At 34.6% G+C, this 18,260-nt stretch overlaps 1 protein-coding gene across 2 annotated transcripts in view; it reads left to right on the forward strand.

Moving 5' to 3' along the window:
* The window catches only part of SLK (STE20 like kinase), a 56,856-nt gene that overhangs the window by 18,579 nt on the left and 20,017 nt on the right, over positions 1 to 18,260 (forward strand). For both annotated transcript variants that reach the window (XM_032607797.1, XM_032607798.1), the window contains exons 3-12: positions 1,839 to 1,887; positions 2,218 to 2,367; positions 8,880 to 8,952; positions 9,115 to 9,309; positions 10,094 to 10,175; positions 12,144 to 12,272; positions 12,617 to 13,984; positions 15,966 to 16,096; positions 16,324 to 16,447; positions 17,891 to 18,070. In XM_032607797.1, the coding sequence (XP_032463688.1) occupies positions 1,839 to 1,887; positions 2,218 to 2,367; positions 8,880 to 8,952; positions 9,115 to 9,309; positions 10,094 to 10,175; positions 12,144 to 12,272; positions 12,617 to 13,984; positions 15,966 to 16,096; positions 16,324 to 16,447; positions 17,891 to 18,070 (2,481 nt within the window). The remainder of the gene's footprint in view (positions 1 to 1,838; positions 1,888 to 2,217; positions 2,368 to 8,879; positions 8,953 to 9,114; positions 9,310 to 10,093; positions 10,176 to 12,143; positions 12,273 to 12,616; positions 13,985 to 15,965; positions 16,097 to 16,323; positions 16,448 to 17,890; positions 18,071 to 18,260) is intronic.

Below are 18,260 nucleotides of genomic sequence, written 5' to 3' on the forward strand. Positions count from 1 at the left end.
TCAGCAGGCGGACTCTCAACCACTGCGCCACCAGGGAAGCCCCTTCAGCATATGTTTTGATGTGTATTTCAGATTGTACTGTATTTCATGATTGTTTGGCATTGGCCTCAAATGTAGAAACTTCGTTAAGAATATTAAATTTCCTAAATAATGAAATTAGATGCCTTTCTTGTTTTTAATTAATTTTTTTTCCCAGTTGGAACTTCTTTCTTTCTTTGAAGTCTTTTTTTTCCAGCACTTTTAAAATTTTATTTTTTCTAATTGAAGTATAGTTGATTTACAATGTTGTTAGTTTGAAGTGTCTTGTTTAAATTTAAGTGTCTTGATTTAAATTTAAGCATTTACTTAAAATGTTTTAGAGTTTCTTTTGTTTTCTTTGCAGTTGTTTATAATTTCTTATACTAAACTTTTGATAAATCATGTAATAAATTATAAAATGCTTACTAGAAATGTTAAATATTGGGTTTGCCAAAAAGTTCATTCAGGTTTTTCCTTACGGAAACTTTTTGGCCAACCCAACATTTATTTTATATATTATCAAGCCCAACTTTAGTGCATGATGTAGTGGCCAAGTCTGTATGTAAAAATTTTATTCATTTTTAGGAAATATTAGGCATAAATAAATATATAAGTAAAGTGTTAATATTTAGTATAATAACCAGTCAGTCACTTGCTCTGCACTGATACTAATTTAATCAAGAGGACTTTTTGAAATGGATTTTTAGTTTTTTCTCCTTGAAGGAAGAAACAAAGTGTTACGAAAGAAGAGTAGATTGTACAAGCTGTACCTGATTGGGAATCAAAAGGCCTTTATTTTTTGATTTTGGTGATGCTAGGCAGGCGCTTGAATAAGTCAATTAACCTTTATGACTTGTTTACTCATCTCTAGGATGAGTAATGATCTGTCTCTCAAATTATTTTTCATATGATATAATGAATTTCCAAACAATTTATTGGCAAGCTCCTGTAAAAAATAAAGTGTTGTTATACAGAGGAGAAAAAAGTGTGAAGCTACACAATTTGTTAAGGTATGTAATTAAAAATAAAATCTGTAGTTATTATTAGTGTGGTGCCTTCTAATATAGTTGTTCAGAGTTCTAGCAGAATGTTTCCAGAGATAGTGATGAAAATGAATTCCTAGACAACTTAATAAATAGATAAGATCTTAACTTGAGACTATTACAAAATAAAAAGCTGGACAACTGTGAGGGACATTTTAGTGGGAGAGACAGACATTAATTAATCAAAGAATCATAATAAATATAAAATTAAAACTGTGATAAAGGGTTAAGAAGGAAAGGTGCATGGTGGTATGTACCAGGGAGGTCTGGGAAGGCATCCATCAGGAAGTGATAATTGAGCTAGGATCTGAAGCTTTTGTATATGTTTTTTCTCCTATTTTTTAGAAAAACTAAAAGTTTCTCTTTTCAGGGTTTATTCCTAGAAATAAAGTTAAAAAATATACTTGATCACTTACTTCTCAATAGTTACCTTAAAAAGGAGAGTGTAAAATCTTTCAGTGGTGATGAAATGGATATATAATACTGTCCTGAATAAAAATTCTACACCTGGTAATTTTACAGAAGCAGGGACACTAAAAATGAAGATTAACAAAAATGCACCTATTTCCACAATGTGTTTTCTTTGTGCTTTCTTAGTTGTATATCATTAAGACTTGTAACTCTTTTTACAAAGAAAATCTTTATGGTTGTTAGCATACTATTGTTTCTGTAACCTAGGTTATTTTATAGCTATTTCTTTATCTTTTATGCTAAATTGAAGAAAAAATACTCAAACTCAATGTCATGTTAGACACATGCTTTTTTATTTGCCTGCAGATCCTCATTGAATTTTGTGCAGGTGGAGCAGTGGATGCTGTGATGCTTGGTAAATGGTTTTTTGTTCTTCATGTTTATATCTTAAATTATACTTTAAAAAGTCAAATGATTTCAAACATTTATACATATATATTTATCTTATTGTTTAGAGACATTCAGTAAGTTAAGAAATCAGCCTAATTATTTTTATATTCTTGGATAATTGTAATAAAATTCTAAAATTAAACATTGAGTATAATATGTGAAGAAAGTTTTGTGTATAGTTTTTTAAAAATCAATTCATTGTGTATGATCTTTGACAGTGATGGTAAAGTTATATAGCCTGCTGGTATGCTTTCACTGTACAAAAATGCAGATTTGTTTACTTTTTTCCTTGTAGAGCTTGAGAGACCATTAACTGAGTCCCAAATACAAGTAGTTTGTAAGCAGACTTTAGAGGCATTGAACTACTTACATGATAATAAAATCATCCACAGAGATCTAAAGGCTGGAAACATTCTTTTTACCTTAGATGGAGATATTAAGTTGGGTAAGTTTATTCCTTTATATAAAACATTTGAATTTGTGCTTTGAGATTTCCCCCGTATGTCTGTAACTTAATATTGTTTTGTTACAAGTCAAATATGTGAAACATGGAGAATTGTATTCAAATATGTGAAACATGGAGAATTATTCAGTGTTAATTTTTTTCCCCATTTATTTAGGTCTTCTTTAATATCTTTCAACAGTGTTGTATAGTTTTCAGAGTACAGGTCTTTCAATTCCTGTATGCTTTTATTTATTTATTTATTTTAAACATCTTTATTGGAGTATAATTGCTTTACAATGGTGTGTTAGTTTCTGCTTTATAACAAAGTGAATCAGCTATACATAGACATATATCCCCATATCTCCTCAATGTTAATTTTTAAGATACTTCCTTGGAGGGAATTCCCTGGCGGTCCAGTGGTGAGGACTCGGTGCTTTCACTGCTGAGGGCCTGGGTTCAATTTCTGGTCAGGGAACTAAGATCCCATACACCATGCAGTGTAGACAAAAAACAAAACAAAACTTCCTTGGATACATAATTATCCATTAACTCCCAGAATTCCTAAGTATAGGTACCTCATATAAAGACTCTTTAAAAAGTAAGAAAGGATGGATTTTTATTTTTAAAATGGCACACTTTTAAAAGACTGGCTAATTATTTTTCCCTTATATTTTTATATGTAGACTTAATACTTGTAAATATAATACATTTAGAAAATGCTATAGTATGTAAAACCACTAACTTAGTTTTACGTTCATTTCCAAAACTCATATCTAGTGGTTTTTTTTTTTCCATGTTTAGTTTTATATTCTATTTTGTAGATATGGTATCTTGGCTAAACTAACAAAGTAACTAACCTTAAGTCTGAAAAAGATGCCTAAAACAAATGTAAGGACTAGAATTTTTAATTTTGTTTTTTACACTGAGGGAATAAATGATAATTTCATAAGGAGAAATAGATGTAGATTTTGGATGGGAAACTAATGAATTTCATATGCGCATACAAATAGAAGTAAGTATCCCCAAGATATGAATTTAAAAAAAATCTGGTGATGAAGTCTAAATTTGGGTATTTTGGATGGATATTAAAAACAAAATATATTCAAAGGCCATGCTGATACCAGTGATCATAGTCATTTCACTTCACTTTGTCATGACATCTAAACAGGTATAATTTGAAAAATTATAGTAAAATTTAGTGACTACTACTAAATTTTAACCTTTTTATTAAGAAATGGTTACAGATACAGAAAACCACACTAACAGTTGTGTAGCTTATTGACTTGTAGCTTTGTACACAATAGCTTTGTGACCACCACCTAGATAAATAGAATGGGACTTCCCTGGTGGTCCAGTGGTAAAGAATCCACCTTGCAATGCAGGGTACGTGGGTTCAATCCCCCCTGGTCGGGGAACTAAGACCCCACATGCCGCGGGGCAGCTAAGCCCAAGTGCCGCAAACTACAGAGTCCACACTCTCTGGAGCCTGAGAGCCACAACTAGAGAGAAAAAACCCACACACCACAACTAGAGAGAAGAAGCCTGCGAGCCTCAACAAAGAGGCCGTGCGCCACAGTGAAAGATCCCGCATGCCTCAACGGAAAAAAAAAAGAACTAGCACTATGTCAGGCACCCTAGCAGCTGTTTCATGTGCCCGCTCTCAATCACACTGTCCCTCCCTTCTCCACAGGTAATCTATATCCTGACTTTTATAGTAATCACTTCCTTGTGTTTCTTTATGGCTCTATCACCCAGTGTTCATGTCTAGACTTTAGAGTTTAGACTTACCCATATTTAAAACCTGCTTTTTCTTCTAAGTCTCTTTTAATTTATAGGTTGCCCCCCACCGCCCTGTCATTCCTTTTTTCTCTTTACATTTTATCTATGGCATTCATTCTCATGGCATGCTTTCTCAAAGAAAGTTGGTTCTTTGGAGACAAAAAATTTTAGTGTTACCATGGTTGTGACCCTCCAAAGGCCCATAGATATACACAAACAGATATACAGTATATCTGTGGCATTAAAATTTCATGGGGGAGAGGGAGGATTCGGAAAAAATGTCTAAAAAGGCTCCTTAGGAGAGAGATGAAAAAAACGTTGAGAAACACTGATGTGTAGGACCTAGGCTGTTGGACCTGTAGAGTTTCTCTCATCTTGCATTTTGCTGACTGTGTACTCCTGATGACTGTAGTAAGTTCCTCTCTGTATTTCCCTCAATTTGCAGATGAATCCAAAAGCCTCATCAGTCTCAAGTTTGACTTTTTTGGCAAGACTATAGGTGGTTTTGTGTTCTTTCATTGGGAGGCATGTAATACCGGCTTTTTGATCTTTTTTTTGATGTTAGCAGCTGTTGATGTTTAATGCCTGGATCCGTTCTTTGATTGGAGTGGCAAAATGAATTACATCATTTTGTTTTCGTTTATTATTTTTGATAATAATTTTGGTGTAATTATTCATCAGTTATTTCATTATTTTCATTTATCATCATTAAAAAATTAGGAATACTTATATAAAAAGACACTTCCCTTCAACTGTTTGGTTATTCAGGAGTATAGTTCCTATAGACAGGACAGGAAAAATGCTTGATTCTTTCCTTTTATTTATTTAGCTTTAAAGACAATGAATTGGTTCTCTCTCATCCTTAGTTGGTGGCCAGTATTTTTTTAAATGGCATTATTAATTCATGAATGTAATTTTATTTTATAGGTTTCAAATCTATTACAATTTTTATCCTTATTAAAGCTCACGTTGTACCATCTTGGTCAGTGGGAGCTTCTTCAAGCTGGCTTGTTAATCTTTTTGACATGACTCTACTAATCTTTGGTAGATTCCTTGCCGTCTGTTAGGTTGAGATGTTTCAGGCTCATCTTTTACATTTCCTGCCTCAGACCTGTAATTAGCCATTTCTTCAGGAAGCCCTGAAGAAGTTGTTTTAGTAGGACATGGTATTTCAAGACCACAATCTTAGTATTAGACATGCTTATAGTTTCTGGATTTGCCTTCATTCTAGGCCTTTACGAAGGACAGAGCTAGGCTCTCATGAGTTCCTACATATGACCTATTCAAATTCAGGGTAAAGCCTTGTTTTTTCCTTCTCTTAGCCCCTTCTGTATTACATCTGTATCGCTTTTCTTCTATCCTGAGAATCTTGCTTCTCAAGAACATTGAAGATAGATTTGGAGTATTCCGTAATTACTCATTTTAACCTTCATTTCTATATTCAGCGCTCACCACCGCTCTTGTTCATGTCTATTTGGTTATGTTGGTTGTCTGAAGTTCATTCTCTGGTAGATTTCTCTGAAAGGGCTCTCTGAGTTCTTATATAATGGTAACACTTCTACCCTTTATACTTTGAAGGTCAGTTTTGCTGGATAGAAAGTCCTTGGTTCACATTTCTTTCCTTGAATATCTAAAATATGTTCCTCTGTTTTCTTCTATTATAAAGTGTTATTGAAAAGTCTGATGAGAATCTGATTTTCTTTCTCGTGTAAGTCATGTGATCTTTTTGCCTAGATGCCAAAGACTTTTTTTTTAAGGACTAAACTTTGACTAAACTTTTCTAAGTGTTGTTTTTTTGTTTCCCGCTCACCCCCCGCCCCCCAGGAAGGTTTTCTGTAATTATAGATATGAGTATTTGTTCTGTTCCCTTGCACTGACTTTCTCCTTTGGAGACTTTTATTATCTTTTTGTCAGGCTTGACAATCATCAGTATTTATAACTTTCTCTCAGGTTCTTTTTATCTTCCTTCATTTTTTTTCATTGTGGCGAAATATACTTAAAATTCACCGTCCTAACCATGTTTAAGTGCACAGTTCCGTAGCATACGGCGCACTCACACTGTCATGCAGCCAACCCTACCACGCCTCTCCAGAACCTTTTCATCTTCCTTAACTGAAACTCTGTACACATTAAAACGCTTAAATCCCCATTTCCTCCTTCCCCCAGCCCCTGGCAACCATTCTCCTTTCTGTCTCTGTGAACTTGACTACTCTCCGTACCCCATGTAAGTGGAATCCTGCGATACTTTTCCTTTTGTGACTGGCTTATTTTACTTAGCATAATGTCTTTAAGGTTCATCCATGGTGTAGCATGTGTTAATTTTCTCCCTTTTTAAGGCTGAATAATATTCTGTTATATGTATACACCACATTTTATTTATCCATTCATCCATTGATGGATACTTTGGTTGCTTCCACCGTTTGGCTTTTGTGAATAATGCTGCTATGAACATGGGTGTACAATATCTATTTGAGTCCCCGCTTTCAGTTCTTTTGGGCATATACCCAGAAGTGGAATTGCTGGATCATATGGTAATTCTCTGTTTAATTTTTTGAGGAACCACCATACCATTTTCCACAGTGGTTGCGCCAGTTTACGTTTCCACAACAATGCACAAGAGTTCCAGTTGCTCCACCTCCTTGCCAGCATTTATTTTCTGTATTTTTGATGATAACTATCTTAATGGGTGCGAAGTGGTAATGGGTGTGCATTTGTTGTGTTTATTTGCTCTTGCATTCCTCCTACTTTAGCCTTTGTTTCTAAAGTTGTTTTTTATTTCTAATTTTCCCTTGAGTTCTGTCACCTCATTTATGAGTTTTAAAATTCTGACTTCTGTTACTCTTTTATGTCATCATTTTTTAGTCTTGTAGCTCGTTTTGAAATATAATTTTGATCTTTTTTAGTGCATGTTTTTCTGTAAGTGTACTGAAATCTTATTTGAATACAGGAATATACTTTTGTGTAAAATAATGCATGCCATTAAAAATAAGTATATTTTTGAAGATTTAGGAATGCCAAAATAGTTTTGAGTTGGTTGACATTTAAAATAGTTGCACTTTGTTTCATTAATTCATAAATACAGAGAACCTTCCAATTCTGTGACATTGTATTAAGTGTACACAGATGCATGTAGAACCATACTATCCTCAAGAACCATATATACAATAATCAAATTTTTATGGTCTTGTCAGATCACATTGTTACAAATGGAAATAAGTATGTAAAATGCTATTTTAACAGACCAGCATATATATGCCATACCATTATAAGTAGAACTGTAAAGCACATAATGACCTTAGTTTTCCCCTTTGCACAAAAGTGAAGATGGATTCTTGTCCCTCCTTAGTTTACCTCCTGCTCATAAGAGTGCTTCGAGAGGTACGAATGTTGACAGTGGACCTTAGTGGTTTAGGCCTGTTTCTCAACCTCCTTTCCCAGTCATGTTCTGAGGGGGAAAAAGTTAAAAAGAATAGACCATTAGTAGCTTCTAGGAACACACTGGAATACGTACTGAGCTGACTCTACCTGAGTAGAAAACCTCTTGTGGCAGGAATTTCATATTGTGATCTCAATCCCGTCCTGTGGAAACATGGCAAGTTATAAGCTGAGGAAGTAGGGGGGTAATAGGGATGGAGAGTCCTGAATACATCTATTTATGTTGCATTTTCTGCAGATATATCTTCCAAGTATAGTATGTTCTATTGGCAAATTCATTTATTAATTTAATTATAAAACATTAATGAAATATCTAGTGTAACAAGAGACTTCATACACCATATTAAGAAGCTTAAACATCATTCTACAGGCAATAGGTAGCTGCCAAGATGTTTTAAGCAGGAGAACTACATGGTCAAAAAAAGAAAAGAAAGAACTATATAATAGACATAAATAATTAGAATATAGGGCAGGATTTCATGAGTTTTAAGAGTTCTATGGCCAAAGTATCACAAAGGTTAAAATTACACATATGATTACTAACAGTAGCTGACGTTTATTGTGTGTATATTCTGTGCCAGGCCTTGGGGCATGAATACTAAATACAGGATTTTTGGTATTTATTCAGTTTTGAGAATCATGGCATGTCAGATGAAACTTTAAAAGTTAAATGTATATGGCATGAGGTAATTTATGCAGCAATAGCAATTTCATGTTGCTATTAATGATTGAGCTCTAAGCTGAAAAGGGGTTAAGAACCGATAAAGCTGTAATGTTGCTGTGCCCTATAATTTAAATTAGAAAGCATCGTTCCTAATTTTTTTCTTCGTGGTATAATTTTATGAGGAAGTTAGCAAGACATATGCTGTCATAATGGCTGCTTTGGTATAATTTCTGTTTTTCACACCATAGAAAAATGTCCCTTAATTTAATTGTCACATATAGCACTAGTTGGCATTTATTTTGGTGAAGTGGATAGACTGATCTATTTTAAAGTTACTTTTTTTTTTTTTTCCCAATTCTGGAGAATTTGTGATCTGAAGATGTGTAAGGATGGTGGTATCAAGTGTATTAATGATGGAATCTTTTCTTTGGCAGTTTTTTTGGGGGGGGGGTGGGTGTATGGTAGAAAGAGGGTGGTCAAAATTAGGATGATAGAGAAGTTATTTATCTTTCTATTTTGCTTACCCTTTAATAACAGTGGCCTTATTAAAGGCTTGATATGCTTTTCCCTTATGTTGAATATAGCGTCCTTTGCTTAAAAACTGTCATTAATACTTTTGTATAATTATTTCAAGCGGATTTTGGAGTATCAGCTAAAAACACAAGGACAATTCAAAGGAGAGATTCCTTTATCGGCACACCCTATTGGTATGTATTCAGTTTTATGGATTTGCAGCGTTAGTTATGTCAACAGTTATTATTACTTATGAATTTTGTCCACATAATCAATTATACTGTCTATCTTTCACGTGGTTTGTGATCACTGCTCTTAAGTTAAACATCTTAATTTTCAGTTCTTTGTCTTCATAGGATGGCTCCTGAGGTAGTCATGTGTGAAACATCTAAGGACAGACCCTATGACTACAAAGCTGATGTTTGGTCCCTGGGTATCACTTTAATAGAAATGGCTGAGATAGAACCACCTCATCATGAATTAAATCCAATGCGAGTGCTGCTAAAAATAGCAAAATCTGAGCCCCCTACATTAGCACAGCCATCAAAATGGTAAAGTATTCCTAAACAATTTTTTTTAAGAAGCAAAACTTGATGCTTTATTCTTCCAACTTTCCAAGGGTATTTAAATTTAGGTACATGGTACAAAGATTGTATGAAGTAGAAAACTGATTTTTGGTGTTTTTTCAAGACTTAAGGACCATATAAACTCCTGTAACTAACTTTCCCCATAAATTAAAAGATACCAGTGATTTGAGTTGTACATGAAAGAGGTATTTTCTGTACTATGAGAAAGTGAGGCATATATGTGATTGATCTGTATTTGTGGAGTTTAATATAATGCAAGGGGGCTTCCCTGGTAGTGCAGTGGTTGAGAGTCCGCTGGCCGATGCATGGGACACGGGTTCATGCCCTGGTCCGGGAAGATCCCACATGCCGCGGAGCGGCTAGGCCTGTGAGCCATGGCTGCTGAGCCTACGCGTCCGGAGCCTGTGCTCCGCAACGGGAGAGACCACAGCAGTGAGAGGCCCGCGTACCGCAAAAAAAAAAAAAAAAAAAAAAATATATATATATATAATGGAAGAATTTTTGTGATTTTTAGCATACTTATGGGTATACGGCTGTATCTCAATGACTTAAACTATGAATCTATTCACATATATGTAACTTATATTTATAGATAAATGACTTATGAAATATTAATATTCTCATAACTAGTTTTCTTATGTTGAATTAATACTATTACATACATAATGGAACTTAACCATAGTTTCTCAGAGTTTTGATTTTATTAACAAGAAAAATAGAATGTCACTATTAAAATTTTATTTTGAAGGTCTTCAAATTTTAAGGACTTTCTAAAGAAATGCTTGGAAAAGAATGTGGATTCCAGGTGGACTACATCTCAGCTACTGCAGGTAAGATAAGAGTAGTATGACAATGGCAAACCATATAATTGTTGTAACATCTCTTTAAGAAGAATACAGTTTCAGATTCCTTCAGTGTGCCCTCTCTCCACTTGAGTTTCCCTGTGCAGACTCACTCAAGGTTCATTGTAGTAGTTAACATTTGCTTTACAAACATTTGCTGCTGTTATTAAAGGGCATTTATTTAGCTTTTAAATTTCTTGTATGCTTTTTTGATTCAGTTTAATTGTGTTTTTTTCATTTTGTTTAGTTATTTCCACTTTATCAGTTACTTACATTTTGTCTCTCCAGTTACTAGAAAACAAGCACCTTGGTGGCAGGGGCCATGAGCTAATTAATTTTTTTTTTAATGTCCCTTACAGTGAGGGTAAATGTTCAGTAAATATTGCTAACTTTTAAAAAATGGTGTTAAAGTGATTGGATAATTTTGTTTTATAGCAGGACTTGTTTGTAATATTTGAAATAAAATTTTGTCAATAATAGTATAGGTAGAGAAATAGAATGACAAGTCTTGAGGCAGTTACTGTTAGATTGAGTACAACTCCTCCATTATAGTTTTTTAGGTTGATCTATTTATCTGGGGGGAGAAGCGGGAAAAATTTCCTTTCTCTGTACAACAAGTATATCCTTGGAACACACTTTCTCTTATTATTTCACTGCCCCCCCCATTTGAAGGCCTTAATCTGTGACAAACACCAAGTGCTGAGTGTACAGAGGTGAATAAAATATCTTCTTACTCTTAAGAATATTTGAGCTATGTCAAAAAAGATGTTTATAGACACTTTTTAAAATTTTTATTGGAGTATAGTTGCTTTACAATGTTGTATTAGTTTCTGCTGTACAACAAGTGAATCAGTTGTATGTATACATATATCCACTCTTTTTTAGATTTCCTTCCCATTTAGGTCACCACAGATCATTGAGTAGAGTTCCCGTGCTAAACAGTAGGTTCTCATTAGTTATATATTTTATGCATAGTAGTGTATATATGTCAATCCCAGTCTCCCAGTTCGTCCTATGCCCCCTTCCCCACCTCGGTAACCATAAGTTTGTTCTGTACATTTGTGACTTTGTTCATCTGTACCATTTTTCTAGATCCCACATATAAGTGACATTATACAATATTCGTTTTTCTGACTTACTTCACTCTGTATGACAATCTCTAGGTCCATCCGTGTCTCTGCAAATGGCACTATTTCATTCCTTTTTATGGCTGAGTAATATTCCATTGTATATATGTACCACATCTTCTTTATCCATTCCTCTGTCAATGGACACTTAGGTTGCTTCCATGTCCTGGCTATTGTAAATAGAGCTGCAGTGAACATCGGGGAGAATGCATCCTTTCAAATTACGGTTTTCTCCAGATACATGCCTAGGAGTGGGATTGCTGGGTCATATGGTAGCTCTGTTTGTAGTTTTTTAAGGAACCTGCACACTGTTCTCCCTAGTGGCTGAACCAATTTACAGTCCCACCACCAGTGTAGGAGGTAGATACTTTTAACGGAACTTTAAAGCTTTTTGTAATTTTTATTGAGGCTTTATACATATTGTTACTTTCTAACAATTAAACATATTGTAAACATATTGTTACTTTCTAAAACTAGTAATGTTCTTGAAACTTGCTTTAAATTTTAATTTAGATTTTAGGTTATGAAGTTTTCAGACACACAGAAAAGTATATATACCTACTACCCAGATGTAATATGTTATCATTTTTGACATATTTCTTTCAGATTCTTAAAAAAAGGTACAGATACAGTTGCAGGCAGCCCCTACTCCTACTCAATTCCCTCCCCCTCCTTCTTTTCCCAGATGTAATATCATCTGAAGTTGTTTGTATTTTTCCTACTTATATGTTTATATTTTTGCCACATAACAATGTGTTTTATATATTTGAAATTTACTTCACAAGCATTTCAGTTGTTACTGAGTATGCTCTTTTTAATGATCAAACAGCATCCCTTTGTGACTGTTGATTCCAACAAACCAATTCGAGAATTGATTGCAGAGGCAAAGGCTGAAGTAACAGAAGAAGTTGAAGATGGCAAAGAGGAGGATGATGATGAGGAAACAGAAAATTCTCTGGTCAGTATTTAGAAAGGAAATTTCATTTAGGTCATTTTTAGAGTTGAGTTTTGAGGTATGATTGCAGCTGTGTCTAAGGATTAATTGATGGGTAGCATTACAAAAACCTTTAATTTTAGAGGTGAAGATTTATTGTTTGTTCCTTGCTGCCCATTTTTGTCATATTTATTATGTGAAGATTTGTCAATTCTTTAAGTTATTTTTATAATTTCATCAAATTTGACTGAATAAAGATATTAAATCATTATATATATGAATTAAATCATTTTTATATATGAAACGTTATTTTGGTTACCATCTTGAAATTACGTTTTAACACTAAAACTGTATAAAATCTTTTTTAGCCGATACCTGCAAGTAAGCGTGCCTCCTCTGACCTTAGTATTGCGAGCTCTGAAGAAGATAAGCTTTCACAAAATGCTTGTATTTTGGAATCTGTCTCAGAAAAAACAGAACGTAATACTTCCGAAGATAAATTTAACAGTAAAATTCTTACTGAAAAACCCACCACCGATGAACCTGAAAATACTGTGGTAGGCATTAATGAACATGTTAATGATACTCATTTAGAAGCTATGGCTGAACTTCATAATAGAGCAACAGTAATTGAGGAAAATGGGAGAGAGAAGAGACCCAAGCTTGAAAATCTACCTGACACAGAAGACCATGAAACAGTGGACATTAATTCAGTCAATGAAGGAAAAGAAAATAGCATAATGATAACTTCAGAAACAAATATTGAACAGAATCTGAAACCTGAGGAAGAAGGGGATCAAGAAAAGCAACAGATATTTGAAAATGAGTTTATAAAATCTGAAGAAATTGAAGACACTGCTATTCAGACAATGGATTTAGTTTCTCAAGAGACTGGAGAAAAAGAGGCAGATATTCAGGCAATTGAAAGTGAAGTTGAGTTTACAAAGGAAGACACCCTCGAGGAATTGGGAAGAGATGACAAAACTGAAAAAGATATGATCAGTGATACAAGCAAAGTGATAGGAACAAATGAGGCAGAAGACGTTGCTCAGAAGGCAACTGAAAACAGTGCTGAGGATGCTCAGAGTAACGATGGGAAAGAAGTGGGTGAAGTAGGCCAGATACTAGAGATCAAGTCCACAGAGGGTCCTGAGGCTGGTGGTACTGAAGAAGTTTCTATTAAAGAAATAGTTGAAACTAATGAGATAGATGAAAAATCTGTAGAAGGTAAAGGTGAGGAACAGTTAATCAGCAGTTCAGAGAACAGAGTGGAGACCAATGAGGAGCTCGGGACAAATGAAGTTGAGATTACTGAATCAAGTAGCACTGAAGGAATGGAGGTCAGAAGTGCGGTGACTGATGGTGACCAAGAGGCTCTAGGAAGTGAAACTCGGGATGCTCACGAAGCCACTGCTCAGATGGACACAGAGCAGAAAGATATCCTGTGCGAAGTGCCAATTAAGGCAGAACCTCAAGTTCCTGCCACTTCACAGCCCAGTGAACCTCAGCCTGTTGTAATACCCAGTATTAATATCAACCCTGAAGATGCAGAAAATAAAGGAGAAATAGGTGCTTTATCAAAAACTGAAACCATGTTAGCAGAATCTGAGAATCAAAAGGAAAATGATACTGATTCAGGCACTGGTTCCACTGCTGATAATAGCAGCATTGACTTGAATTTATCCATCTCTAGCTTCCTAAGCAAAACTAAAGACAATGGATCAATATCTTTACAAGTAAGTGTACACGGGTCCTTGTTTGGGTGTTTCTTTGTTATTTTGGCAGTTGAGAGTTTATGTGAAACTGACATCTTGAAAACAAAACAACACTAAATCAGTGTAGTATTAACCCTGTAAAATTCTTAAGGCCTATGAGGGCAATCAATTAAAAAAAAAAAACTAAAGAGATTCTGGATGTAATCTTTAAATTTTTTGGTAGTACCTATCTATTTTTGCCAACTTGATAGAAATAGTATAATACAGTTGCTTACTGGGATTTGGGTTTTCCTATTGTACATACCTAGGTATAATTGTAGCAAGAATCAGCAGTATATGAAAGAATTGAGGACTTGAAAGAATGATCTCTTTTTAAGAATGTTTAGGGTATAAACAGCCCTTGATACCACTGGCACGTGCGGTGACCACTCTTACCTCCTCAGTCATAGCAATCACTGCTGCCGTGAGAATCATCCTGGGAAGAAAGCCAAACGCTAAACCTCGAACACTTGGAGCTGTTAAGCATAATTCTCCAATCTGAGTTACTAGGGGGGGCTGTGTAGAAGTATGGAGTGGGGCCAGAGAATCAGTATTTATAGCAAAAGATCCCATGGAATTCTGATACAGGTGAGACTGTGGATTGACAGGTGGCAGAAAAGCAGAAAGAACTGAAGAAAATTGACCTTAGGGATAGGACGCCAGGGCATGACTGATCAGCCTGCGTATCTGCCCCAAATTATTACGTGTATTGCCTAGATGGTCTTCAGTTTTCAGGTTGTTTCCCTGCTGAAATTCCATTAATCTGAAGTTCATTCACTGACTTAATAGTTAGCCTTTCCAAAAAATGTAGACACTTCTGTGAGAATTAAGGTGATATTAGCTGTGGATACTTTAGTAGGAACTGAAGAAATGGAAAATTTGGAGGTTACAGGGAGGTATATTTATTTTTGGAGCATGCCCACTTTAGGTTTTAGGTGAAGTCTGGATAGGGTGGCCGTAGTCCAGGGCTTAGGGAGAGCAGTGTGAGAATACTGGAAGCCTAGAGAGTACAACAGTAAGAGGCTGAAGAAAGGTGATTAGTAAGTGCCAAAGATCAACTTAAAAATTCTAATGCATTTTGAATGTAGTATTTTCACATTCCCCTTTTGCTCCCTCTGCTTTCTAACCTTTTCCACCTATCAACACTAAGTAATTATCTGTTCTGAATACTTACATGTTTACCAAGAAGTATTTGTAGCAGTGTTACACTTCTGTTATTTCTCTTTGCTTTTAAAAAGCATTTGGATAACCAACTGAGGAATGAAGAGTTTGGTCTTGATAAAGAATTTTGGGCAATAGCTAACAGGCAGATCTGGTATTTTGGGAGTACGGTAAAGGTGCTGTCTTTCTAGCAACTCTAAAATCACTCATCCATCTCCAGCCCTGAGATGGAAGAGGGCTGGTGATACTATTGTTGATGAAATGGATTTTGAATCCCAGTCCTGGCAGTGTTTAAAAGTTATATGGGAGCCTTTCAAAATGAAATTCTCAGCCACCCTCAGACCTGTTGATTTAGATTCTTTAAGGGATGAGCCCCAGGAATTCATTTTTAATTGCTTTGTAAGTGTTTCTAAAACAGAAAAGCAGAGGTATCTGCGAACCTACAAGATAAAAAGAGGAAAGAATGGTTAACATGTGAAAGTTGTACTAATTACTCTTTTTTGTGAATTGCTTGTTACCACTTGTGCCTAATTATGATGTGGTATAAAAATTCTACATGCACATCATCAAAATGCGTAATTTCACTTGAAAAAAATTTGATTTTATCTGTAAAATCATGTGAAAGTCAAATGAGGTGTGAGATGATATAATTGGCTTCAAAGTTGAGTCTTACTGCTTTCTATTCATACTTTATAGTGTAGTCTTCATAGCTGTTCAGTTTCTTGTTTTTTTTTAAGAAGAAAATGTTTTCTCTCTCTAGTATTCCCCATATAAAGCCTAACTAAAATAAAATCTCACTCAGGAAACAAGAAGACAAAAGAAAACATTGAAGAAAACACGCAAATTTATTGTTGATGGTGTCGAAGTGAGTGTAACAACATCAAAGATAGTTACAGATAGTGATTCCAAAACTGAAGAATTGAGGTTTCTTAGGTGAGTAGAGAAACAACATGATTTAAACTGGTTTTGTGACTTCTCAAGTCTCTGCAGAGTCTGAAGAATAGAGAAACAAGAGTAAAGTCTTGGCTAATTTTGGGTTCATGTATTACTTTTCCATTTGAAAATAAATGTTACTTTTAAAGTTTTTCTTCTTTTAAAGCATTACTTCAAAGGTGTAACTTTTGCTGTCTTTCTCTATCCTTGCCATTAAATTTTATCAGACGTCAGGAACTTCGGGAATTAAGATTTCTTCAAAAAGAAGAGCAAAGAGCCCAACAGCAGCTCAATGGCAAACTGCAACAACAGCGAGAGCAAATTTTCCGGCGTTTTGAGCAGGAGATGGTGGTAAAGTCTTGGAATTTTGTACCCTTTTGTTAATAAAGAAATTTAAGGCTTAGAAAAAAAAACACCACTGGCAGGTTTTAGAACTTGTTCTCTGATTACTAGATTTCTCTGGCTTTGTGATGTATTTATCACCTTTATCTCTTTGGTGTTTTAGATGCTTTCTTTTTTCTTCTCTTCTTTTCTCCTTTTGCCTGACTTACAGCGTGTTAGGTGTTTTCATTTTTCTCTGATTAAATCTGTCATGAAAACCTGGAATCATGAAGCTAGTAGATGGTTTGCAAAGTTCTTAGGTGTGCCTGTTGCTGTATAACTTTTTATTGTTACAATTTGACCTCTCAGAATTAGAATCCAAGATTTAAACCAGTCTAGAGTAGTTGTCTTCAAACTTGGCTGAGTATTAGAACTTCCTGGGGAATTTTTCAAAATACACTTACTTCTCTAGCTACTACAGTTAAGCTTCCACATCCCTTTTCACAGCTGCTAGAGAAGTTAGTGCTGACTTGTAAAGGGTAGTTGTCACCGAGTCTTTAAATTTTTACTTTGTGTCCAAAGTTGGAAAAGGAATTATTAATGTGATATAAAATTTCAGTAACTTATGTTGAACATGTAGCTTAATGTAGGTTAGAAAAAAGATCATCTGAAATGTTATAGGATTCATGGTTGATTATAGGACTTACATTTTTATAATATTAAGTGGTAAGGATTGTTTTGTGTGAAGGTTGGCATTGCTGATTACATATGTTGGATCATAACTTAGAATTCCTAAGAAAATTATGAACTTTTGTTCTCTTTGAGTATTTTTACAGTACTTATATTCTGTTTTTTCAGAACCTTATAAAAACTGTTTCCCCCCCCATATTTTCCAAAATATTTTGCTTTTTAATTTTTTTAAAAAGGAAACACCCTTTACAAATACCTGTGTCTAAAATTGCAATGTTACTCAAGTATTATATAAGCAGGAATCTTTTGTTGAGAGAGTAGATTTATAATTCTAAAAGGTTTGTATCAATGAAATATGATGTTTAAGAATCTTAATGAGGAAGAGTAAATTTGAAAATGACAAGTAATGGTACGTTTTTAAAATAGACTTCAAATGAGACCTTTGATTTATCAAAAATTTTATAGGATAAATATTGAAAATTTTCTTACTTTAGTATTTCATAGCAACTGGATATTCTTCTAGATTGTCTAAAATTTTTGAACATTCTACACTTGTACAATAGAAAAAAGTGTTTTCCATATTAGAAAAAAACGAAATGCACATCTTTTAGAAAAATTTTTAAAACATATTTGAGTGCATTTGAACTTGTTCAGTATTGCAAAGGGTACGTATGACGTCACTCAATTTAAATGCCAGTTATGTGCTCTTAGTAAACATCTTCAGTATAACGATATGAGCGTTAATGTTAAAGTTAAATGATCTTGAGCTACATCATTTTGCAGAGCAAGAAACGACAATATGACCAAGAGATTGAGAATCTAGAAAAACAGCAGAAACAGACTATTGAACGTCTAGAACAAGAACACACAAATCGCTTACGAGATGAAGCCAAACGCATTAAAGGTGAACAAGAGAAAGAGTTGTCCAAATTTCAGAATATGTTAAAGAACCGAAAGAAAGAGGTAAGTGTAACTACTGTTTTGAATGTACACTTAAGACTGTCTAAGGAATTAAGATAATACTTGGTAGTTAAATGGCACTCATTCTTTTTTTTCTTTGGTCTTCCCAGCAGTTATGTAGGGTAGTAGTAAGGTCAGATGTTATCTCATTTTACTGCCAAGAAAACTGGAGTAGGAGAGGTTTTAATGGCCT

The sequence above is a fragment of the Phocoena sinus genome, chromosome 16, assembly GCF_008692025.1.
Source record: "Phocoena sinus isolate mPhoSin1 chromosome 16, mPhoSin1.pri, whole genome shotgun sequence".
Lineage (NCBI taxonomy): Eukaryota > Metazoa > Chordata > Mammalia > Artiodactyla > Phocoenidae > Phocoena > Phocoena sinus.